Source organism: Bombina bombina, chromosome 6, assembly GCF_027579735.1.
Source record: "Bombina bombina isolate aBomBom1 chromosome 6, aBomBom1.pri, whole genome shotgun sequence".
NCBI lineage: Eukaryota > Metazoa > Chordata > Amphibia > Anura > Bombinatoridae > Bombina > Bombina bombina.
In genome coordinates this window covers 596,817,676-596,844,373 of record NC_069504.1, presented here as the reverse complement: position 1 = coordinate 596,844,373, position 26,698 = coordinate 596,817,676, and the positions used below count along the sequence as shown (strand labels likewise).

At 42.1% G+C, this 26,698-nt stretch overlaps 1 protein-coding gene and 1 long non-coding RNA gene across 2 annotated transcripts in view; both read left to right on the top strand.

The window, feature by feature from the left end:
* Nucleotides 1–26,698, top strand: part of CLPX (caseinolytic mitochondrial matrix peptidase chaperone subunit X) — a 191,365-nt gene that overhangs the window by 92,046 nt on the left and 72,621 nt on the right. The window contains exons 6-10 of the mRNA XM_053719351.1: nt 1,274–1,362; nt 2,315–2,383; nt 17,483–17,563; nt 18,759–18,908; nt 26,387–26,488. Of these exons, the coding sequence (XP_053575326.1) occupies nt 1,274–1,362; nt 2,315–2,383; nt 17,483–17,563; nt 18,759–18,908; nt 26,387–26,488 (491 nt within the window). The remainder of the gene's footprint in view (nt 1–1,273; nt 1,363–2,314; nt 2,384–17,482; nt 17,564–18,758; nt 18,909–26,386; nt 26,489–26,698) is intronic.
* Nucleotides 2,285–26,495, top strand: LOC128663316 (uncharacterized). Its single transcript, XR_008402843.1, has 4 exons — nt 2,285–2,383; nt 17,483–17,563; nt 18,759–18,908; nt 26,387–26,495. It is a non-coding gene; the product is annotated as an uncharacterized LOC128663316 (long non-coding RNA).

The window sequence follows — 26,698 nt, the reverse complement described above, 5'->3', positions numbered from 1 at the left end:
TTTATATATGTGTGTGGTGTGTGTTGTTTATATATATATGTGTGTGTGTATGTATTTTTATATATATATTATATATATATATGTGTGTTTGTGTGTAAATTTGTGTGTGTGTATATATATATTATATGTGTGTATGTATCTGTGTGTGTGTGTGTATGTATATATATATATATATATATATATATATGTGTGTTTGTGTATTGTGTGTGTGTGTATCTATACATATACACACACAAAGACAGTACTGTGCAAAAGGAAGGTGCAAAAATAAATGTAAAGTAAGAATGCTTTATTTTTATCAGTTAACATAATGCAGTGAGTGAACAGAAGAAAAAAAACTAAATCAGATCAATGTTTGGTTTGACCACCTTTTTGCATCATTTCTTCTAGGTACACTTGCACAAAGTTAGGGATTTTGTAGGCATATAGTCAAGTACATGAATTAAACAATTATAGCAAAAAGGTGCTAATGACCATCATTCTAATATGTAGATAAAACACAATCATTAACTGAAACAGAAACAGCTGTGTAGGATGAATACAACTGGGTGAGGAACAGCCAAACTCAAACAAGATGAGATTGCTAATTTCCAACATCATACACCATGGCAAGACTGAGCACAGCAACAGGACACAAGGTAGTTATACTGCATTTACCAAGGTCTCTCTCAGGAAGACATTACAAGGCAGACACGTTTCCAGATGTGCTGTCCAAGCTCTGAGGACCGTAGATGTAGTGGTCGGTGAAGGACACATCATGCTTACTTCACAATCAGAAAATAGCCAGCGGTGCCATCAGCTCACAACTGGCAAAAACCAGTGAGACCTTAGTATGCCCATCTACTGTCTGGAGAATTCTGGTCAGAAGTGGTCTTCATGTAAGACTTGTGACCAAAAAACTATACCTCCAACATAGAAAAAAAAACAAGTGACTAAACTATGCACATAAACACATGAACTGGGGTGCAGAAAAATGGCAGCAGGTGCTCAGGACTAATGAGTCAAAATTTGAAATATTTGTCTGTCGCCGCAGAAGGCGCTTTTTTTTGCCAAGGGCTTGAGAGCGGTACAATAATTAGTGTCTGCAGGCAATGGTAAAGCCTGATGGCGTTTGGAGCTGCATTTCTGCAAATGGATTTGTAGATTTGGTCAGAATTAATGGTCTCTTCAATTCTGAGAAGTACAGGCAGATACTTATCATGCAATTCATCATGGAGGCATCTGATAGGTTCAAAATGTATTCTGCTGCATGACAATGACCCCGAACATACAGCCATAGTCATTAAGTGTAAAGAAGAACAAGGAGTCCTGGAAGTGATGGTGTGGCCCCCACAGAACCCTGATCTCAACATGATTGAGACTGTCTGGGTTTACACAAATAGAGAGAAACAACTGAGGCTTCCTAAACCAACAGAAGAACTGTGATTCGTTATCTCCAAAATGTTTGGTACAACCTACCTACTGAGTTCCTTTAAAAACTCTGTGCAAGGTAACAAGAAAAATTGATGATGTTTTGAAGTCAAAGGGTATTCATACCAAGAGGCCTATTTAACAAAGGTCTGTCGGACCTGATCCGACAGTGCGGATCAGGTCCGTCAAACCTTGCTGAATGTGGAGAGCATTACCCTCTCCGTATTCAGCATTGCACCAGCAGGTCTTTTGAGCTGCTGGTGCAACGCCGCCCCCTGCAGATTCGCAGCAATCGGCCGCCAGCAGGGGGGTGTCAATCAACCCGATCATACTCGATTGGGTTGAATTGTGGCGATGTCTGTCCGCCTGCTCAGAGCAGACAGACAGGTTATGGAGCAGCGGTCTTTAGACCGCTGCTTCATAACTGGTGTTTCTGGCGAGCCTGCCGGCTCGCCAGAAACACGGGCCCTCAATCTCCATCTGGAGCTTGATAAATGGGCCCCCATATATTGATTTCATTTAGATTTTTCTTCTGCTCACTCACTTTGCATTTTGGTAACTGAGAAAAATAAATTACTAACATTTCTATTTTTGAAAGTATTCTGTACAGCATTTTTTCACATCTGCCCAAAACTTCTGCACAGTTGTTTGTGTGTATTTATTTATATATTGCTGTTGAACATTTCAATATGCCGGCTTTAAAATTCATCTATATATAGAAATGTTCAAAATGGCAAATACTCTTGTTTTTTACAAATATAAGTTATTTAGATGTTGCTTGCATGTGCCAAATGCTTAGCATCTCCCCGAAGCAGAGGTCGCCATTCTTCCACACACATGTGGTACAGCTTTAGTGGGTTTTGTTACAACAAAAGATAAATCTCTTATTTTCTTACAATTTTAGGTAACTGGAAGGGAGACGCTAAAGGATCGTGCGTCAAAGCCTGTCAGAGTCGCAGAAAGTGATGTTGATGTAAGTAAATGGGAACTATACAAAGAACTTTTTTTTTCTTTAAATTGAAACACAAACAAATGTGCATCCCCTTTAAGCACTTATGTTTATGGTAAGATGTATTAAAGGGATATCAAACCCAAATGTTTTCTTTCATGATGCAGATAGAGCAGAAATTTTAAGCAATTTTCTAATTTGCTCCTATTATAAATTTGTCTTTGTTCTCTTTGTATATTTATTTAGATAAACAGGAATGTGAGCTTTTGCCAGCCCATTTTTGGTTCAGCACCCTGGGTAGCTCTTGCTGATTGGTGGTTACAATTAGCCACCTCCTAAGCTTACATTCCTGCTTCTCAAATAAAGTTAGCAAGAGATCAAAGATAAACTGATATTAGGAGTAATTTAAAAAGTTGCTTAAAGGGACAGTCATGTCCAAAAAAACTTTCATATTTCAAATACGGCATGTCGCCACCAATTTTGCTTTGTTCTGTTGGTATTCTTAGTTGAAAGCTAAACCTAGGAAAGATCATATAATAATTTCTATGCCCTTGAAGGCCGCCTCTTTTCACATACTTTTTTATTTGCTTTTAACAACAGGGGAGAGCTAGTTCATGTCAGCCATATAGAACACATTGTGATCACGTCAGTGGCTTGTGGCAGACACTGCACTAATTGGCTAAAATGAAAGTCAATAGATAATAAATAAAATGCCATGTGATCAGGGGGCTGTCAGAAGAGGGTTAGATACAAGGTAATCACAGAGGTAACGAGTGTTGGTTATGCAAAACTTGGGGAATGGGTAATAAAGGGATTATCTATCTTTATAAACAACAACAAATCTGGTATTGACTGTGCCTTTAAAATTGCTGATCTATCTAAATCGTGAAAGAAAAATGGGGTTAATATCCCTTTAAGTGTTTTTGCAAGCTGATTTAAAGGGACATTTAAATTCCTGGGTACTACTATGGCAGAATAGCTACTACTCAACAAGCTTTTGATTTTCCTTCTGTACTTGCAGCTTTGTTTAAATCTTTTCTCTTAGTTAACCCATTACAGAAGCTCTGCATCTTTGCACTAAATGCCGCCATCTTGTAGCAAGCGTGTTGTTACATTCTGTGATAGAAGCAGTGCCCTTACATGGCTTTTTAATAGCTGAAGCTTGGTGCAAAAATATATAGCTTCTGCTCTGTATTGTGCACTCTAAACTGAAGTGCGCAGAAATACTTGTCAAGCAGGCAACAATATCACAGATCTGTTTTTGTCTAATCCAAGATGGCGGCGCCCCGTGTGAAGATGCAGAGTTTCATTAACCAGCACTTGTAAAGATGTTAAAAAAGAGAACAGCTCTGAAGAGAGCTGTAGGCACAAGATGAAAAATAATGGTGTCTGAAATGTAACCAAAGTAAAGTAGTTGTATCCAGTTGTTTAATGTTCCTTTAAAATGCCTTTTATAGAAAACAAGCCAAAAAATGTAATTTGCTTTATATACAGTGTAGGACAAGTAAATGTTGTATCTGCCTAGGGGCGTGTTCACTCATAGAGCATCTGTCAGTCTCATAAAGAGGTGCAATATTATAGTCCTCTCCTTATTACCTCAATATCGGGGACAGTAATAATGTGTGGGGTGTCGTGAATGCACAGAATAAAAGCATGTTAATGAGCAAATATAATCTGTCCCAAGGTAATCCAGAGGTGACCTATTTTATATACTGGATCCCAGCTTTCCCACTATAGCTTTAGGACTGCTTTCATTTGCACAAAATAAAAATTGTCATTAAGTTATTAGATTTCTTAGTAAAGCATATATGTGAAAAGAGTAAGATATTTGTCTGGGAATATTCTTTTTGAACCTTCCGGTATGTTCGTGTTCATTAGGAAAAAGAAAAAAATGTTTTTAGCGGTAAAGTTTATTTGCAAGCTCAGTACACAAGTTAATAAAAGTTCTAATGAACTGAAACTCTCAAATGCATGATTTCTCTGCAACCCGATCTCTTAAAGTTTACATCATTTTGGAATCTTCCCAATTTCATTGGTATTAAACCTTAGAAGACAACAAAAAAGGAGATAAAATCTGCCTTTAAACCAACATTTCTTGACAATTGATAAACTCGCCCTATTGTTCAAGAAACAATTGTATTTCTTTCTAATGACACAGTGAGTCCACAGATCATCAATTTTCAAGCTTGATGATTTTTGTGGAACAAATTTGCAAGACTGCAACTTGGTCTTCTCTGCTTTTTTTCCGAATTTTTCAAAGTTGTATACTTTTGCCTCGGCTGAGTTTTTTCTTTTGAAGAAAGGATTTGCAAGCAGTGGTGCCTTCTGTTTAGGTTACCTGTCTTGCCCTCCCTTATCATTTGTGTCCTCTAGCTTGGGTATTGATTCCCAACAGTAATTGATGATCCGTGGACTCACTGTGTCATTAGAAAGAAAACAAAATTTATGCTTACCTGATACATTTCTTTCTTTCTTGACACGGTGAGTCCACGGCCCTCCCTGTTTTTCAAACAGTTTTTTTATATAAACCTCAGGCACCTCTGCACCTTGTGTTATTTCCTTTCTCTCCTTTTCCTTCTGTCGAATGACTGGGGGTTGTGGGAAGGGAAGTGATACTTAACAGCTTTGCTGTGGTGCTCTTTGCCTCCTCCTGCTGGCCAGGAGTGATATTCCCAACAGTAATTGATGATCCGTTGACTCACTGTGTCAAGAAAGAAAGAAATGTATCAGATAAGCATAAATTTTGTTTTTTTCAAAATTAATTTTAACATCATGCTGTTAATAGTATCTTGAGGTCTAACAATTTACTAGAGATTTGAAATAGTGTTTGTTTTTTTATTTCCAACCTTTTATAATCAGACTTTGGCCTACTAATATCACCAAATTAATACATTTTTGACTCCCGTTCTTTAGAACTCTGAGCTGAATCAGGAAATAAGAAAAATTGTTTGGCCCAGAATGTTCTAACCTTCGAACACACATAAAAACAATGCAACAAATCAACTTCCAAAGCACTCCTAGAGCAGAATCCCATTTGACAGACGGTTTATTAAGACACTTAAGATATTGAGAGCATAAGTTTATAGGAGAAATAAACTGAATGTTTACCCATCTTATAGAATTATGTGAAACATGTAGGTCTTGATTCTGAAGAAGAAACCAGCAATAATGCCTTGCTTGAAAATAGACCTATGTATATTTGGAATGTGAAATGGATTTTGTAATTCAGAAAAAGATTTAATTTATTGAACTTAATTAAATGAGACGTAGTTATGTCCTTTAGCACCCATATTTTAAAAACGTCTGATTCTATTCCAGGAATAAAGTTATGGTTAACTTGTAGTGGAAGAGAAGACAAGATCTTAAATGTCAAATTTAAATATTTGAGTAATTTAAACCAGACTAACATAGTATCCCTGAAAATGTGTTTTTCTTTCCAGTGGCAGGGAGAGTCCACAAATCCATGCAATTACTAGTGGGAATTCAACTTCTGGCCACAAGGTGGAGGCAAAGAACACCCCAGCAAAAGCTTCATGTATCCTCCCACTACTCACAATCCCCAGTCATTCTTTGCCTGTATAACATTATAGGTGATGTGCGTAGAAGGTGTCTGAAGAAATCAAGTTGTTAATCCTTTAATGGGTACTTTTCCCTGCAAGCAAGGATTGGGGTTATGCTGTGTCTATGTAATTGTCTTTAGTAAGAGTAATGGTGGCTTTTAGCAATTGGAAGATGGCAATGTAGTCTTTGCTTACCTTCCAACATTTTTGCTACCCCTATATAGAAAACCAGGGTTGGTTTACTCTGTTTTTTCTTTATCTACTGGTCTATGTCAGTGAGGATTCTGTCACACCTGTTTGCTGTACCTGCCCTACAGTGGATCCACAGGTTAGTGTTTTTACCTTCTAGATGAGAAGGATGCAGCACTTAGGAGTTCCTTGTTTTGAAGGGGGAAAAAGGGATACTTAGAGAACAAGGTGGATCCTTATTGGACTGAAAATCTCTTTTAAAGGTTGGGGATTTATTGGGCAGCAGACTTCAGGGCACTGTTCTGTCATTTTAAGGCTTGTTTGATTTTGTCTGTGGGGATTTGTTTGCACAAGTTTACCTTTTATTTAGTTTGGGTAATATCTCTTTAAGAAAGTTGTTGGACCGCACCTTACTTTTGAATTTGCGATCATGTGACCGCTCTGTTACTTCCTGAGTGCTGAACAGTTTGTTTCTAGCCGGCTGTTTGGAAGCCGGATTTTCAAGGAGACAGACCGGATTTTCTAGCATTAGATCGTTTTTCCTTCCTGTCGCTTCTTTCTGATGTTTGCAGCCTTTTAGGATCTGCAGTTTGAACCGGATTTATCTGTTGGTGTGGATTGGATTCCTGGTTACCGGTTGGGTGAGTCTCTCAGGCATGGCTGGGGTGTAGAGGTGCCGGTTTTAATAATTATTTATCTAGCTTAGAATTTTATTCTAATTTTTTATATTGAAATTAGAGTATAAGGGAAATAAAGGGCTATTTTATTTTTACTATGGATGCCGATCTGAAGCTTTCTCTGCCATTTGATAAATGTCTTTATTGTGCAGATGCCCACCTCCTGTGAAATTTTCTTCACCTTACCTTAATAAGTTTTTATTATCTAAGGAGAAATATTCCTTATCTGAGCCTTCTTTTTCTCAGAATAATGCTGTTCAGGGGTTGTTTTAGCCTTCCTTTAACATGTCCCAGTCTTTGACATATTCACATGCAGTGCCCTGTGGTTCCTCTCAGTCAGTCTCTGGGAGTGTTTGTTTGCCTAAAGAATTTTGCTTTGCAGTTGACTTCTGCAGTTTCTGCAGCCCTAAGTGCTTTACCTAGTTCTGGTAAAAGGAAGAGGAAATCTAAGAACATTTCTTTGGGTTTTGATTCCGCCAAGTCTTTCTCAGTTATCTAACGAGGATCACTCCTCTGCAGCATCTGAGGGCGAGATCTCTGATTCAGAATCTGCAGTTCCTAGTACAAAAGATTCTGAGGAGGTTAATTTTAGATTTAAACTGGAGCATCTCCATTTACTTTTGAAGGAGGTTTTAGCTACTTTGTATGATTCTGAAACTGTTGCAGAGGCTCCTAAAATGGCTAGTAAACTGAATAGAGTTTTTAATGTCAAACCTAAATCTGTGAAGGTTTTTACTTTCCAGATCGCATGTCTGACATTAAATATCAGGAGTAGGAGAAGCCGGGTGTTCCTTTTAACCCATTTCCTCTGTTTAAAAAGATGTTTCCTGTGGCTGATGCAATACAAGATCTGTGGCTCACTGTTCCTAGAGTATAGGGTGCTATATCTACCTTAGCCAGGAGAACTCTCCTCTTGATTTCACGATTACCCACATCATAATTCCTCTCTGCAGGAGTTTAGAAAAAAGGCTACAGGGTGCAACTTGGAAGTTGAAGGATCCCTTTGGGTTAAGACTTCTCCAGCTCCAATCTCAGAGGTGTTAACCTCTAAAGTGAACTGTAGGTCACGATCAGGATGGCAGAGCACAGGAGCAGAACAAAAGGCTTTTTTTCAGAAGACAGAAGGCATTCATGGCTTCAGTAGGCCAATTTTTGCAGTCTTTGTTCCGTTTAGTCAACTCAGTGAGTGGAGCAACTATCTAAGAAAAGTTCTTTATAAATCTGCGGTAATAATTGGAGAACCCCAAGAATCTCTGTAGTTCCTTTAATGAAGTTGGTTGAGGTCATTCCAGAACTTCTGTGAGTTTAGAAGGATCTATGGCAAAACCCTCCTATGTGATGACATAACAAAGGAACTGAATCTGGACTTGATTGGACTCACATTTCTCCAGTTTGGCTACCTGAGAATTGACTCTGAGGCGGAGAAGTACTTGTCTCACGTGTTCATGATGCTCCTCTAGGGTAGAAGAGAAAATAAGGATATCATCCAGGTAGACGATGACAGTGCGATTGAGGAGGTCACGGAAGACATCGTTGACTGCAGGGGCATTATACAGCTCAAAGGGCATTACAAGGTATTCGTAATGCCCTGATCTCGTGTTGAAGCCAGTCTTCCATTCATGCCCTGGGAAGATCCGAATAAGATTGTACACCTCACGTAGGTCCAGCTTGGTGAAGTAGCGAGCATTCTGAAGTGAATCGTAGAGTTCAGTAATCGAAGGAATGGGATAGCAAATCTTGATAGTGATGTTGTTTAGGGCTCTGTAGTCAATACAGGGTCTGAGCCCACCATCCTTCTTACTGACAAAAAAAGAAGCCAGCCCTGGCAGGAGAAGAGGAAGGGTGAATAAAACCTTCAGCTAGGTTTTCTTGAATATAGTCCTCCATGGACTTGGTTTCAGCTTTGGAGAGTGCATAAATCCTCCCTATAGGAAGTGGGGCTCCAGGAAAGTGGTCAATTTTACAGTCATAAGGATGGTGGGGTGGCAGCACATCAGCTGCTTTCTTTTCAAACATATCTGAGAAATCTGCATATACTGAGGGAAGGCTTGAAGGGGTCTGTAGACTGACTATGGGGATGCGGATCAGAGGAGTAACCTTAGCACGGCAGGAGTAGAAGCTGGATGTACCCCAGGAGCACAACTGTCCCTCAGCCCAGTCGAACTGTGGATTGTGTATACGAAGCCAAGGAAGACCAAGGATGACAGGTTGTGCTGGAGAATGAATGACATCGAACTGCAACTGTTCGGTATGAAGGACTCCCACAGTTAAGGTTAGGGGTGTTGATTCAAAATGGATTAAACCTGATCCAAGGTGAGTGCCATCCAGAGTAGTTATCTTGAGACATTGTTTTTTCTGCAAAAGAGGCAAGCCTGCCTGAATCATAAAACCATGATCAAGAAAATTTCCAGCTGCCTGAATCAATAAAGGCTTGAGTGTGGACAGAATTCTAGAGGAAGGTCAGGGTAATGGGTACCAGGATCCGAGAGGAGTGAGGGAATTTAGTAGTGACCATGCTTAGAGGTACCCCAATATTATCCTCTAAGCATTGGCTTTTCACAGCAGAATATCACAGTTCTTAAGCTGGTGTGAGTTAGAACCACAATAGAAACAAAATCTCAATCTCCTTCTCTGTCTTTCTGATTCAGAGGGCTTGAGGGAGGAGAGATCCATGGGTTCCTCTACAGAGGATCTAGAGACCGGACGAGTAAGAGGACGAGAGGGAAGGATTCTACGAGTCCTGTCTCTCTCAGCTTGTCTCTCCTGGAAGTGAGAATCTAGACTGATACAAAGTGATATAAATCCATCCAGGGAAGAAGGAACATCATAAGTAAGTTTGTCCTTGATGCGTTCATGCAAACCTCTCCTAAAGGCCGCCTTGAGTGCACTGCTGTCCCAACTGAAGTGCCAAGGTTCGAAACTCGATGGCATATTGTGCCACAATCCTATTGCTCTGGCTGATATCTGAGAGAGTATTCTGCAGCAGAAGCGCTACCAGAAGTCCCAAACACAGAAGATAATGCAGTAATGAAAGCATCAGCATCGTTCAGGAGTTGAGCGCTCTGTTCCAAATGGGGGGAGACCCAGGCCAGGGCCTTATCTTTCAATAAAGAAATGATAAAGGTAACATTTGACTGATGAGGCTGGAAGGTGTGAGGATCATTGCGAAAGTGCAGCCTGCACTGGTTAAGAAAACAGTCAGTAGTTCCATCGTACTTGTGAGGCAAAGGTATCCGGGGTATGTTTCAAGAAGCAGGGGAAGAGGATGCAGAACTGGCTGCTGGGATTGGCTGCGCAACAACAGGAGTAGCGTTCTTTGGGTTCCCAGCATCTGTCCCTGAAGATAGACTGCTCTTGCAACCTCATTTGGATCCATGGCCCAAGTATAATGTAATGCTCGTGGGATATTCCTCTATCAAACCAAACTTGGTCAGTAGTCTTCTTATCCCGGCGTCAAGTGGAGTGATGGGAAATATCCCAGAGCAGAGAAAGTTAATAAAATGAGGTAAGCAGTACTCACAGAAGTCAGGGCAGTCCTTAGCGGCAATAGGAAGGAAATCCGGCAGTATAGCAGTTCAGGGGTAAACCAATAGAATGGTTAGACAAGCAGGGTTCAGAAATGGTATATCAATCCAGCAGTTTAGGGTTAACAGGCAGAGTGGTCAGACAAGCAGAGTTCAGCAACATTATATCAATCCAGCAGTTAGGGGTTAACAGGCAGAGTGGTCAGACAAGCAGAGTTCAGCAACAGAATATCAAGCCAGCATACAGTAGCAATACCACCCAGGAGCAAGTAACACCTATACTTGGGCATAGGTGAGAGGAACTGAGGCACATACATAGGGACTCTTTGCACAACAGGAGAATCCGGAACCAGCATTACAAGAGGGGCCAGCAGATGATGATGATGATACTAATGTTTCTTCATCAGGGTTTGCAATGGAAACCAATTGCTAGTATTGCGACACTTGCTAGTGCAGCCTCTTATTGGTGTGACTCATTGTCTGATCTAATTTCAGAGGAGACTACTATAGAGGAAATCAAGTATAGGATCAAGGCTCTAAAGCTGGCTAATACTTTTATCTGTGATGCCAGTATGCAAGTTGTTATGCTGGGAGCCAAGATTTCTAGTTTTGCGATACTAGCCCGCAGAGCCCTTTGGTTAAAGTCTTGGTCTTCCAAATCCAAGCTTCTGTCTCTTTTTTTGGTCCTGGTCTGGCAGAGATCATTTCCACGGCTACTGGTGGAAAGGGAGTCTTTTTACCACAGGATAAGAAGAATAGACCCAAGGGTTGTCAGACTTCTAATTTTCATTCCTTTCATAACTTCAAGGGGCAGAGATATTCCTCATATTCTAAGCTGAGCAAGCCAAGACTTCTTGGAGAGCTAGCCATCCCTGGAACAAGGGTAAGCAATCCAGAAAGCCTTCCGCTGATGCTAAGTCAGTATGAAGGGGCTTCCCCCGATACAGTTCTAATTCAGGTAGGGGCAGGCTTTTCTTCTTTCAGCATGCTTGGATTCACAATGTTCCAGATCCTTGGGCAGTGGATGTAGTCTCCCAGGGATACAGGATAGGATTCAAATCTTGTCCCCCAGGACCAGATTCCTCTTATCAAGCTTATCTGCTAACCAGGTAAAAAGAGAGACCTTCTTAGGTTGCGTAAGGGATTTGTCCTCTCTGGGAGTGATTATCCCAGTTCCTCTAGCAGAACAGGGTCAGGGATTTTATTCAAATCTTTTTGTGGTTCCCAAGGATTAAGGGAACTTTTCGACCCATTCTAGACCAAGTCTCTCAACAAGTTTCTCAAAGTCCCGTCCATCAAAATGGAGACTATTCGTTCTATTCTCCCTCTAATTCAGGAGAGTCAGTTTATGACCACCATAGACCTAAAGGATGCATATATTCATGTGCCTATTCACAGGGAACATTTAAAATTCCTGAGGTTCGCTTTTTTGTATCAACATTTTCAATTTGTAGCCCTGCCTTTCGGCCTTGCGACTGCTCCTCAAATCTTTACAAAGGTTCTAGGTGCTCTTTTTTGACTGTGCCCAGATCTCTAGGGATTGCAGTGGCTCCTTACCTGGATGATATATTGGTCCAGGCTCCATCTTTTCATTTAGCAAGATCCCATACAGATTCCCTGTTAGCTATTCTCCCCTCTCACGGGTGGAAGGTAAATCTAGGGAAAAGTTCCTTGGTGCCAAGTACCAGGGTATGTTTCCTGGGGACAATCATAGACTCAGTATCTAAGAAGATTTTTTTGACGGAGGTCAGAAAACTCAAGCTTCTGGAGGCCTGTCGTTCTCTTCAGTCCTCTGTTGGTCAATCAGTGGCTGTATGCATGGAAGTAATTGGTGTCATGGTGGCATCCATGGACATTATTCCGTTTGCTCACTTCTATCTGAGAGCTCTACAGTTATGTATGCTCAATCTATGTAACGGAGACCTCTCGGATCTCTCTCAGAGGATAGCTTTAGATTCTCAGACAAGGATTTCTCTGTCTTGGTGGATCTCCCAAGACCATTTGTCTCAGGGGACTTGTTTCCTGAGACCTTCTTGGGAGATTGTGACAATGGATGCTAGCCTGTTAGGCTTAGGAGCAGTTTGGGGGTCCCTAAGAGCTCTGGTGATTTGGACTTAGGAGTCGTCTGCCCTCCCTATAAATAACCTAGAATTGAGAGCAATTCTCAATGCTCTAACAGCTTGGCCTCAACTGAGTTTGGTCCAGTTTATCAGATTTCAATCCGACAACATCACTTCTGTGGCGTATATCAACCACCAAGGAGGAACTCGGAGTTTCACAATTGTCATCTCTTTGCCATTTATATCCCAGGGGTGGACAACTGGGAAGTAGATTATCTAAGCAGGCAGGTGTTTCATCCAGGGGAATGGGCTCTCCATCCGGAAGTTTTCTCGATGTTAACCCTCAAATGGGGAGCTGGATCTGATGGTATCTCATCTAAACGCCAAGCTTCCAAAATACAGAACATGATCAAGAGCTCCTCAAGCAGCTCTGGTAGATGCCCTGGCAGTGCCATGGCTTTCGGTCTAGTTTATCTGTTTCCTCCAGTTGCCCTCCTTCCTCTAGTGATAGCTCATTTCAAACAGGAGCAGGCTTCAGTGATTTTAATAGCTCCAGCATGGCCTCGCAGAACTTGGTTTGCGGACCTAGTGAAGATGTCATTTCCCCTGTGGAGATTGCCTCTGAGGAAGGATCTTCTTCTCCAGGGTCCCTTCCCCCATCCGAACTTAGTCTCTCTGAAGCTGACTGCTTGGAGATTGAACACATACGCCTAGATTTAGAGTTTGGCGGTAGCCGTCAAAACCAGCGTTAGAGGCTCCTAACACTGGTTTTTACCGCCCGCTGGTATTTGGAGTCAGTCATTAACCCTTTAAGGACACAGCCTTCAGTTTGCTCAATTGTTTTATGACGGAAAAATTCCGTCATATGTTCTTAAGAGGTTAAAGGGTCTAACGCTCACTTTGCAGCCGCGACTTTTCCATACCACAGATCCCCCTACGCCAATTGCGTATCCCATCTTTTCAATGGGATCTTTCTAACGCTGGTATTTAGAGTCTTGGCTGAAGTGAGCGTTAGAAATCTAACGACAAGACTCCAGCCGCAGAAAAAAGTCAGGAGTTAAGAGCTTTCTGGGCTAACGCCGGTTCATAAAGCTCTTAACTACTGTGCTCTAAAGTATACTAAACCCATAAACTACCTATGCACCCCTAAACCGAGGCTCCCCCACATCGCCGCCACTCGATTAAATTTTTTTAACCCCTAATCTGCCGACCGCACACCGCCGCCAGCTACGTTATACTTATGTACCCCTAATCTGCTGCCCTAACACCGCCGACACCTACATAATATTTATTAGCCCCTAATCTGCCTCCCCCAATGTCGCCGCCACCTACCTACACTTATTAACCCCTAATCTGCCGACCGGACCTCACCGATACTATAATAAAGTTATTAACCCCTAATCCGCCTCACTCCCGCCTCAATAACCCTATAATAAATAGTATTAACCCCTAATCTGCCCTCCCTAACATCACCAACACCTAACTTCAAGTATTAACCCCTAATCTGCCGACCAGACCTCGCCGCTACTATAATAAATTATTAACCCCTAAAGCTAAGTCTAACCCTAACACTAACACCCCCTAAGTTAAATATAATTTATCTAACTAAATAAATTAACTCTTATTAAATAAATTATTCCTATTTAAAGCTAAATACTTACCTGTAAAATAAACCTAATATAGCTACAATATAAATTATAATTATATTGTAGCTATTTTAGGATTAATATTTATTTTACAGGCAACTTTGTATTTATTTTAACCAGGTACAATAGCTATTAAATAGTTAATAACTATTTAATAGCTACCTAGTTAAAATAATTACAAAATTACCTGTAAAATAAATCCTAACCTAAGTTACAATTAAACCTAACACTACACTATCAATAAATTAATTAAATAAAATACCTACAAACAAATACAATTAAATAAACTAACTAAAGTACAAAAAATAAAAAAGAACTAAGTTACAAAAAATAAAAAAATATTTACAAACATTAGAAAAATATTACAACAATTTTAAACTAATTACACCTACTCTAAGCCCCCTAATAAAATAACAAAGCCCCCCAAAATAAAAAAATGCCCTACCCTATTCTAAAATTAAAATAGAAAAGCTCTTTTACCTTACCAGCCCTTAAAAGGGCCATTTGCGGGGCATGCCCCAAAGAATTCAGCTCTTTTGCCTGAAAAAAAAACATACAATACCCCCCCAACATTACAACCCACATACCCCTAATCTAACCCAAACCCCCCTTAAATAAACCTAACACTAAGCCCCTGAAGATCTTCCTCCTTATCTTCACCACACCGGGTATCAGCGATCCGTCCAGGCTCCGATGTCTTGATCCAAGCCCAAGCGGGGGGCTGAAGACATCCATCCTCCGGCTGAAGTCTTGATCCAAGCGGCAGAAGAGGACATCCGGACCGGCAAACATCTTCATCCAGGAGGCATCTTCTATGTTCTTCCATCCGATGACGACCGGCTCCATCTTGAAGACCTCCAGCGCGGATCCATCCTTCTTCCGACGACTAGACGACGAATGAAGGTTCCTTTAAGGGACGTCATCCAAGATGGCGTCCCTCGAATTCCGATTGGCTGATAGGATTCTATCAGCCAATCGGAATTAAGGTAGGAAAATTCTGATTGGCTGATGGAATCAGCCAATCAGAATCAAGTTCAATCCGATTGGCTGATCCGATCAGCCAATCAGATTGAGCTCGCATTCTATTGGCTGATCGGAACAGCCAATAGAATGTGAGCTCAATCTGATTGGCTGATGGATCAGCCAATCGGATTGAACTTGAATCTGATTGGCTGATTCCATCAGCCAATCAGAATTTTCCTACCTTAATTCCGATTGGCTGATAGAATCCTATCAGCCAATCGGAATTCGAGGGACGCCATCTTGGATGACGTCCCTTAAAGGAACCTTCATTCGTCGTCTAGTCGTCGGAAGAAGAGGATGGATCCGCGCTGGAGGTCTTCAAGATGGAGCCGGTCGTCATCGGATGGAAGAACATAGAAGATGCCTCCTGGATGAAGATGTTTGCGGTCCGGATGTCCTCTTCTGCCCGCTTGGATCAAGACTTCAGCCGGAGGATGGATGTCTTCAGCCCCCGCTTGGGCTTGGATCAAGACATCGGAGCCTGGACGGATCGCTGATACCCGGTGTGGTGAAGATAAGGTAGGAAGATCTTCAGGGGCTTAGTGTTAGGTTTATTTAAGGGGGGTTTGGGTTAGATTAGGGGTATGTGGGTGGTGGGTTGTAATGTTGGGGGGGGTATTGTATGTTTTTTTTCCAGGCAAAAGAGCTGAATTCTTTGGGGCATGCCCCGCAAATGGCCCTTTTAAGGGCTGGTAAGGTAAAAGAGCTTTTCTATTTTAATTTTAGAATAGGGTAGGGCATTTTTTTATTTTGGGGGCTTTGTTATTTTATTAGGGGGCTTAGAGTAGGTGTAATTAGTTTAAAATTGTTGTAATATTTTTCTAATGTTTGTAAATATTTTTTTATTTTTTGTAACTTAGTTCTTTTTTATTTTTTGTACTTTAGTTTTAATTGTAGGTATTTTATTTAATTAATTTATTGATAGTGTAGTGTTAGGTTTAATTGTAGATAATTGTAGGTATTTTATTTAATTAATTTATTGCTAGTGTAGTGTTAGGTTTAATTGTAACTTAGGTTAGGATTTATTTTACAGGCAACTTTGTATTTATTTTAACCAGGTACAATAGCTATTAAATAGTTAAGAACTATTTAATAGCTATTGTACCTGGTTAAAATAAATACAAAGTTGCCTGTAAATAAATATAAATCCTAAAATAGCTACAATATAATTATAATTTATATTGTAGCTATATTAGGGTTTATTTTACAGGTAAGTATTTAGCTTTAAATAGGAATAATTTATTTAATAAGAGTTAATTTATTTCGTTAGAATAAAATTATATTTAACTTAGGGGGTGTTAGGGTTATGGTTAGACTTAGCTTTAGGGGTTAATACATTTATTATAGTAGCGGTGAGGTCCGGTCGGCAGATTAGGGGTTAATAATTGTAGGTAGGTGGACGCGACGTTGTGGGGGGCAGATTAGGGGTTAATAAATATAATATAGGGGTCGGCGGTGTTATAGGCAGCAGATTAGGGTACATAGGGATAATGTAGGTTGCGGCGGTGTACGGAGCGCAGATTAGGGGTTAATAATAATATGCAGGGGTCAGCAATAGCGGGGGCGGCAGATTAGAGGTTAATAAGTGTAAGGTTAGGGGTGTTTAGACTCGGGGTACATGTTAGAGTGTTAGGTGCAGACTTAGGAAGTGTTTCCCCATAGGAAACAATGGGGCTGCGTTTTTTTTTTTCATTTTTGGAAACATCAGGCACCTCTATAACCTCTATAACCCTTTGTGTAGCCTGGGTGCAAATATAGAAAGCATATATAACAGATGACAAATGCACTCTCAGGACTTACACAAACTTCTTTATTGGAACGTTTTCGGGGTTCACAACCCCTTCATCAGCATGCTATATATATATATGTGTGTGTGTGTGTGTGTGTGTGTGTCTGTGTATATATATTGACATGTGAGTGTGTATATATGTATATATATATGTATATATATATACACATATATGTGTGTTTTGATATATATATAATTGAAATGGTGGCTGAATAAATTGATTGGAATTACTTTTAAAAATTGAAACTTGGCTAAACCTATCCCACGCTAGTATACAATGTTACGCATTCCAATCTACTACTACATGAAAATAGTCTTTGCAATCCAAATAATTGAGTGTATGTAAATATGTGATGAATATATTCAGAAAAATAATGGTGTGTGCTCAAAGCCAAATTACTGATGGTTTATTAACTTTAGAAAATGTCTGTTACTAGTTTGAAAGATCCATTTAGCAAATAAATTGAAAGTAGAGCCATCCATTTGCTACGTACAAGAACTAGATGTACAGTTCCATTCAATATTATGTCCAGCAAATAAACTTCATTTCTTGGCTCTTTAGAGTAGGAAAGCTGTCTCACCCACCAATACTGCTATTTTACCAGTCACTTGTTAAGTAATTCTCATTTTACTGTTTTTGCTAATTTACCTGTAGGTTAAACTAAGCACTCTATGTGAGCAGGACCGAATTCTTCAAGACTTAGAAGACAAAATAAGAGCCCTCAAGGACAATAAAGTATGTTAATCCTTGTGGTAAAGTATTCCCTTTTATATGTGAGTTACTATACTGTAAGCAACAAGGGAATCAATATAAATATATACTTATGCATGTGCTTGTGGGGAACTGGGTACCATTAGACATACACTTAATACTAAATGTATAAATTATTGGTGTTAGGAATCCCATCTTTATAGCAAACAGCAGTAAATTATGTGACTGATCTGAATAATGTCCCTCTTTGGCCACTTAGTCTGATGCTGCATAGCAATCCTATAAATGTAGTTTATGTAAACAGAATATGAATATAAATAATATATACAGATATACCTTGCTCATATACAGTGTGTTTGGGACCGGAACCCCGCATTAAAGTGAAACAAGCTGTCTTTTCACTGTCAGTTTGTATAAAAACGTAAAAACATGTTTGAACTAACATACCGTATATTAAATGTGCAATAGCGCTACATTTAGTTTAACACTAGTACAGTATTCAATTGGTATTCAATAAAAACTGTACAGTCTCGTAAAATAGTGATAATTACTATAGCAAAATTTGCCAGACTACGACAGACACGGAGTGCACTGCAAAGCTGTAAACAGACCGAAATTTGAATGTGTATATTCAAACTATTATGAACATTCGAATTTGAAAGCTAGAAGTCAAATTTGAAAATAACATTCAAAAATTTAAAATAACATCCGCTTTTTGAATTTTAAGGAATTTTTGTTCTTATCGATATTCGATTGTGTAAAACAAATATACAAATAAATATCTGTTCTACCATTTGAATTTCGATTTAGCCACATTCGCCCATCCATAAGCATCCTTAATCTGGGATTGCATCTGTCTTGTTAGCTGTGTTGGTGACATTAATTATCTTGCACTAATGTAATGCTAAATGTATTATTATTTCAACGACCTTTATATCGTTAAATTTTGTTTAGGGTGATCCTATTGTATTACTTGATACCTATGATAGGCATATATTCCTGCTTATGTTTTTTTTATTTTGCTGCTAATTGTTAGTCACCTTGTCATATTATTTATATTTGTATTGATTTTTATATTTTGGATAGTGTCACAGTGTTTATATTTGTACCCTTCCCCTGTTCCCTCACCATTTTTTTTTGTTCTGTATCCATTGCCTTCGTATCTCCAGTTTCAATAATAAAACATTTTTTCCAAAAACAAAAAACACCTCTTTTGTAGGACAAGTTAGAAACAGTTCTAGAGGTTTTGCACAGACAAATGGATCAATACAAAGACCAGCCACAACACACAGAAAAGATTTCCTACCAGCAACGTCTGCTACAAGAAGACTTGGTCCAAATTCGAGCTGAAATGTCCAAAGTATCGACTGTAAGTAACTGACGTTGGTTTCTTCTTTCATTTTTACAGTTGATATGAAAACTAAAATGGTTTTCTTAAACTTTAAAGGGACATGAAACCCAAAAATTTTCTTTCATGATTCAGATACGGCAAGCCATTTTAAACAACATTCTAATTTACTTCTATTATTAATTATTTTTTTTTATGTTATCTTGGTATCTTTTGTTGAAAAGCAGGGACTTAGGCTTAGTAACCAGCACATTTCAAAAGCACTATATGGCAGCAGCTTTTCAAGAATGATATCCATTTGCAAGTGCACTAGATGGCAGCACATGTAGTGCTTCAGATGCCTACTTAGGTAGCTCTTGAACACAGAATATCATGGAAACAAAGCAAATTTGATAATAAAAGTATTTTTATTTATTTTTTTAAATGGGATGCTCTGTCTGAATCACAAAATATATTTTTTTTGTTTCATATCCCTTTAATATGTATAGCTCAGAGAAGAAAAAAAAAGAGATGTGATAAAGCTGCATCGCCACACCAATAGCACCACCCCTTTAAATTGTAGCTGACCAGCCCCAGCAGCCCACCGGGAAATCTCCTCGTTTCCTGGTCGGCCAATCCAGCCTTGGCATAGGTTGTTTTTTCCCTTCTATTGATGTAATAAAGAATATAAATTAAATAAGTTAATGTAGAAATTGTAATACATTATTTCATTTGTTATAGCTTTGCAAGGGTTAAACAAAAGTATCTTGCTGTATTGAATAAGTGAATATTTGCCTTAGAATCTCACTTTAAGATGATAAAAGGAATTGAGAGTATTTTATCATTTTTATATTTTATTTATTTTAATAAAGTTCCAAACACAGACTTTACTTAGATACATTATATTCAAATGTATTCCCGTAAGAATAGATTCAAATTTATCTTACAACAAAGAAAGGTCATTTCTATTTGTCTGTAATTAACAAGAAACACAACTAATCTAGGGAACAAAGAAGGGAGAGGTGCAGTATATGACCAGAAGGGAACAAGGAAGGGAGAGGGTGCAGTATAGGACCAGAAGGGAAAAGGAAGGGAGAGGGTGCAGTATATGACCAGAAGGGAACAAGGAAGGGAGAGGGTGCAGTATATGACCAGAAGGGAACAAGGAAGGGAGAGGGTGCAGTATAGGACCAGAAGGGAACAAGGGAGAGGGTGCAGTATATGACCAGAAGGGAACAAGGAAGGGAGAGGGTGCAGTATAGGACCAGAAGGGAACAAGGAAGGGAGAGGGTGCAGTATATGACCAGAAGGTAACAAGGAAGGGAGAGGGTGCAGTATATGACCAGAAGGGAACAAGGAAGGGAGAGGGTGCAGTATATGACCAGAAGGGAACAAGGAAGGGAGAGGGTGCAGTATAGGACCAGAAGGGAACAAGGAAGGGAGAGGGTGCAGTATATGACCAGAAGGGAACAAGGAAGGGAGAGGGTGCAGTATAGGACCAGAAGGGAACAAGGGAGAGGGTGCAGTATATGACCAGAAGGGAACAAGGAAGTGAGAGGGTGCAGTATATGACCAGAAGGGAACAAGGAAGTGAGAGGGTGCAGTATATGACCAGAAGGTAACAAGGAAGGGAGAGGGTGCAGTATAGGACCAGAAGGGAACAAGGAAGGGAGAGGGTACAGTATATGACCAGAAGGTAACAAGGAAGGGAGAGGGTGCAGTATAGGACCAGAAGGGAACAAGGAAGGGAGAGGGTGCAGTATATGACCAGGGAACAAGGAAGGGAGAGGGTGCAGTATATGACCAGAAGGAACAAGGAAGGGAGAGGGTGCAGTATATGACCAGAAGGGAACAAGGAAGGGAGAGGGTGCAGTATATGACCAGAAGGTAACAAGGAAGGAGAGGGTGCAGTATATAGGACCAGAAGGAACAAGGAAGGGAGAGGGTGCAGTATAGGACCAGAAGGGAACAAGGGAGAGGGTGCAGTATATGACCAGAAGGGAACAAGGAAGGGAGAGGGTGCAGTATATGACCAGAAGGTAACAAGGAAGGGAGAGGGTGCAGTATAGGACCAGAAGGGAACAAGGAAGGGAGAGGGTGCAGTATATGACCAGAAGGGAACAAGGAAGGGAGAGGGTGCAGTATATGACCAGAAGGTAACAAGGAAGGGAGAGGGTGCAGTATAGGACCAGGGAACAAGGAAGGGAGAGGGTGCAGTATAGGACCAGAAGGGAACAAGGGAGAGGGTGCAGTATATGACCAGAAGGGAACAAGGAAGGGAGAGGGTGCAGTATATGACCAGAAGGTAACAAGGAAGGGAGAGGGTGCAGTATAGGACCAGAAGGGAACAAGGAAGGGAGAGGGTGCAGTATAGGACCAGAAGGTAACAAGGAAGGGAGAGGGTGCAGTATACGACCAGAAGGGAACAAGGAAGGGAGAGGGTGCAGTATAGGACCAGAAGGGAACAAGGAAGGGAGAGGGTGCAGTATATGACCAGAAGGTAACAAGGAAGGGAGAGGGTGCAGTATAGGACCAGAAGGGAACAAGGAAGAGAGAGGGTGCAGTATAGGACCAGAAGGGAACAAGGAAGGGAGAGGGTGCAGTATATGACCAGAAGGGAAAAGGAAGGGAGAGGGTGCAGTATACGACCAGAAGGGAACAAGGAAGGGAGAGGGTGCAGTATATGACCAGAAGGGAACAAGGAAGGGAGAGGGTGCAATATATGACCAGAAGGGAACAAGGAAGGGAGAGGGTGCAGTATACGACCAGAAGGGAACAAGGAAGGGAGAGGGTGCAGTATATGACCAGAAGGGAACAAGGAAGGGAGAGGGTGCAGTATACGACCAGAAGGGAACAAGGAAGGGAGAGGGTGCAGTATATGACCAGAAGGGAACAAGGAAGGGAGAGGGTGCAATATATGACCAGAAGGGAACAAGGAAGGGAGAGGGTGCAGTATAGGACCAGAAGGGAAAAGGAAGGGAGAGGGTGCAGTATAGGACCAGAAGGGAACAAGGAAGGGAGAGGGTGCAGTATACGACCAGAAGGGAACAAGGAAGGGAGAGGGTGCAGTATATGACCAGAAGGGAACAAGGAAGGGAGAGGGTGCAGTATATGACCAGAAGGTAACAAGGAAGGGAGAGGGTGCAGTATAGGACCAGAAGGGAACAAGGAAGGGAGAGGGTGCAGTATAGGACCAGAAGGGAACAAGGGAGAGGGTGCAGTATATGACCAGAAGGGAACAAGGAAGGGAGAGGGTGCAGTATATGACCAGAAGGTAACAAGGAAGGGAGAGGGTGCAGTATAGGACCAGAAGGGAACAAGGAAGGGAGAGGGTGCAGTATATGACCAGAAGGGAACAAGGAAGGGAGAGGGTGCAGTATATGACCAGAAGGGAACAAGGAAGGGAGAGGGTGCAGTATAGGACCAGAAGGGAACAAGGAAGGGAGAGGGTGCAGTATAGGACCAGAAGGGAACAAGGGAGAGGGTGCAGTATATGACCAGAAGGGAACAAGGAAGGGAGAGGGTGCAGTATATGACCAGAAGGTAACAAGGAAGGGAGAGGGTGCAGTATAGGACCAGAAGGGAACAAGGAAGGGAGAGGGTGCAGTATATGACCAGAAGGTAACAAGGAAGGGAGAGGGTGCAGTATATGACCAGAAGGGAACAAGGAAGGGAGAGGGTGCAGTATAGGACCAGAAGGGAACAAGGAAGGGAGAGGGTGCAGTATATGACCAGAAGGTAACAAGGAAGGGAGAGGGTGCAGTATAGGACCAGAAGGGAACAAGGAAGGGAGAGGGTGCAGTATAGGACCAGAAGGGAACAAGGAAGGGAGAGGGTGCAGTATATGACCAGAAGGGAAAAGGAAGGGAGAGGGTGCAGTATACGACCAGAAGGGAACAAGGAAGGGAGAGGGTGCAGTATATGACCAGAAGGGAACAAGGAAGGGAGAGGGTGCAATATATGACCAGAAGGGAACAAGGAAGGGAGAGGGTGCAGTATACGACCAGAAGGGAACAAGGAAGGGAGAGGGTGCAGTATATGACCAGAAGGGAACAAGGAAGGGAGAGGGTGCAGTATAGGACCAGAAGGGAACAAGGATGGGAGAGGGTGCAGTATATGACCAGAAGGGAACAAGGAAGGGAGAGGGTGCAATATATGACCAGAAGGGAACAAGGAAGGGAGAGGGTGCAGTATAGGACCAGAAGGGAACAAGGGAGAGGGTGCAGTATATGAACAGAAGGGAACAAGGGAGAGGGTGCAGTATATGACCAGAAGGTAACAAGGGAGAGGGTGCAGTATATGACCAGAAGGGAACAAGGGAGAGGGTGCCGTATATTACCAGAAGGGAACAAGGAAGGGAGAGGGTGAAGTATAGGACCAGAAGGGAACAAGGAAGGGAGAGGGTGCAGTATATGACCAGAAGGGAACAAGGAAGGGAGAGGGTGCAGTATAGGACCAGACAGGAACAAGGAAGGGAGAGGGTAGAGTATATGACCAGAAGGGAGAGGGTGTAGTATATGTCCAGAAGGGAACAAGGAAGGGAGAGGGTGCAGTATATGCCCAGAAGGGAACAAGGAAGGGAGAGGGTGCAGTATAGGACCAGAAGGGTACAAGGAAGGGAGAGGGTGCAGTATATGACAAGAAGGGTACAAGGAAGGGAGAGGGTGCAGTATATGACCAGAAAGGAACAAGGAAGGGAGAGGGTGCAGTATATGACCAGAAGGGAACAAGGAAGGGAGAGGGTGCAGTATAGGACCAGACGGGAACAAGGAAGGGAGAGGGTAGAGTATATGACCGGAAGGGAGAGGGTGCAGTATATGTCCAGAAGGGTACAAGGAAGGGAGAGGGTACAGTATATGACCAGAAGGGAACAGGGAAGGGAGAGGGTGCAGTATATGACCAGAAGGGTACAAGGAAGGGAGAGGGTGCAGTATATGACCAGAAAGGAACAAGGAAGGGAGAGGGTGCAGTATATGACAAGAAGGGAACAAGGAAGGAGAGGGTGCAGTATATGACCAGAAGGGAACAAGGAAGGGAGAGGGTGCAGTATATGACCAGAAGGGAACAAGGAAGGGAGGGGTGCAGTATATAGCCAGAAGGGAAAAGGAAGGGAGATGGTGCAGTATAGGACCAGAAGGGAACAAGGAAGGGAGAGGGTGCAGTATATGACCAGAAGGGAACAAGGAAGGGAGCGGGTGCAGTATAGGACCGGATGTGAACAAGGAAGGGAGAGGGTGCAGTATATGACCAGAAGGGAACAAGGAAGGGAGAGGGTGCAGTATATGACCAGAAGGGAACAAGGAAGGGAGAGGGTTCAGTATAGGACCAGAAGGGAACAAAGAAGGCAGATGGTGCAGTATAGGACCAGAAGGGAACAAGGAAGGGAGAGGGTGCAGTATATGACCAGAAGGTAAGAAGGAAGGGAGAGGGTGCAGTATATGACCAGAAGGGAACCAGGAAGGGAGAGGGTGCAGTATATGACCAGAAGTTAACAAGGAATGGAGAGGGTGATGTTTATGACCAGAAGGGAACAAGGAAGGGAGAGGGTGCAGTATAGGACCAGAAGGGAACAAGGAAGGGAGAGGGTGCAGTATATGACCAGAAGGGAACAAGGAAGGGAGAGGGTGCAGTATATGACCAGAAGGGAACAAGGAAGGGAGAGGGTGCAGTATAGGACCAGAAGGGAACAAGGAAGGGAGAGGATGCTGTATTAGACCAGAAGGGAACAAGTAAGGGAGAGGGTCCAGTTTATGACCAGAAGGGAAAAGGAAGGGAGAGGATGCAGAATATGACCAGAAGGGAAAAGGAAGGGAGAGGGTGCAGTATATGACCAGAAGGGAACAAGGAAGGGAGAGGGTGCAGTATAGGACCAGAAGGGAACAAGGAAGGGAGAGGGTGCAGTATTGGACCAGAAGGGAACAAGGAAGGGAGAGGGTGCAGTATATGACCAGAAGGGAACAAGGAAGGGAGAGAGTACAGTATATGACCAGAAGGGAACATGGAAGGGAGATGGTGCAGTATAGGACCAGAAGGGAACAAGGAAGGGAGAGGGTGCAGTATATGACCGGAAGGGAACAAGGAAGGGAGAGGGTGTAGTATATGACCAGAAGGGAAAAGGAAGGGAGAGGGTGCAGTATAGGACCAGAAAGGGAACAAGTAAGGGAGAGGGTGCAGTATATGACCAGAAGGGAAAAGGAAGGGAGAGGGTGCAGTATATGACCAGAAGGGAACAAGGAAGGGAGAGGGTGCAGTATACGACCAGAAGGGAACAAGGAAGGGAGAGGGTGCAGTTTATGACCAGAAGGGAACAAGGAAGGGAGAGGGTGCAGTTTATGACCAGAAGGGAACAAGGATGGGAGAGGGTGCAGTATATGACCAGAAGGGAGAGGGTGCATTATTAGGACCAGAAGGGAACAAGGAAGGGAGAGGGTGCCGTATATGACCAGAAGGGAGAGGGTGCAGTATATGACCAGAAGGGAACAAGGAAGAGAGACGGTGCAGTATAGGACCAGAAGGGAACAAGGAAGGGAGAGGGTGCAGTATAGGACCAGAAGGGAACAAGGAAGAGAGAGGGTGCAGTATAGGACCAGAAGGGAATAAGGAAGGGAAAGGGTGCAGTATATGACCAGAAGGGAACAAGGAAGGGAAAGGGTGCAGTATATGACCAGAAGGGAACAAGGAAGGGAGAGGGTGCAGTATATGACCAGAAGGGAACAAGGAAGGGAGAGGGTGCAATATAGGACCAGAAGGGAACAAGGAAGGGATAGGGTGCAATATATGACCAGAAGGGAACAAGGAAGGGAGAGGGTGCAGTATAGGACCAGAAGGGAACAAGGAAGAGAGAGGGTGCAGTATAGGACCAGAAGGGAACAAGGAAGGGAGAGGGTGCAGTATATGACCAGAAGGGAACAAGGAAGGGAGAGGGTGCAGTATACGACCAGAAGGGAACAAGGAAGGGAGAGGGTGCAGTTTATGACCAGAAGGGAACAAGGAAGGGAGAGGGTGCAGTTTATGACCAGAAGGGAACAAGGAGGGAGAGGGTGCAGTATATGACCAGAAGGGAGAGGGTGCATTATTAGGACCAGAAGGGAACAAGGAAGGGAGAGGGTGCCGTATATGACCAGAAGGGAGAGGGTGCAGTATATGACCAGAAGGGAACAAGGAAGGGAGAGGGTGCCGTATATGACCAGAAGGGAACAAGGAAGGGAGAGGGTGCAGTATATGACCAGAAGGGAACAAGGAAGGGAGAGGATGTAGTATTGGCCCAGTAGGGAAAAGGTATGAAGAGAAGAAATAAATGATCCAAGTGATAAAATTAAAAAAGTGAGAAATATATCACCATTAGCTTAAAACAAGTAAATCATTATAGTGAAAGAGGAAATACCAAAATTCTTGACATCTGTGTCCTGAAAAAAGTAATCTAAGCTGATTTGTATTATTTAAAAAAAATCTCTCAAATCTTTGTAAATATTTGTGGTCACATTTATTGTCCTCTAAAACAATGTGTCCATTTTTTACAGGATATGGAAAACTCTTGGAATGAGTATATGAGACTGGAAAATGACGTCAGCCGTCTAAGGCAAATGCTACAGGATCAAATGAATAGAACGATATCATCTCAGGTAATGGTTATTCACTTGTGATTTTACATAGGTAATTAGCTAGCAGTCAGCTAGACACAGGTTAGTATGTGATTCTTATAAACCTTTGCACAGAATAATACAGGGCATGACAAACCCAGGCGCCAGAACCTATTGGTGCCTTGAAATGAGTCCCTGACATCCTGCTCTAGAGTCTCCATGACACCCCAGCCGCCACCAGCCACAACTTGC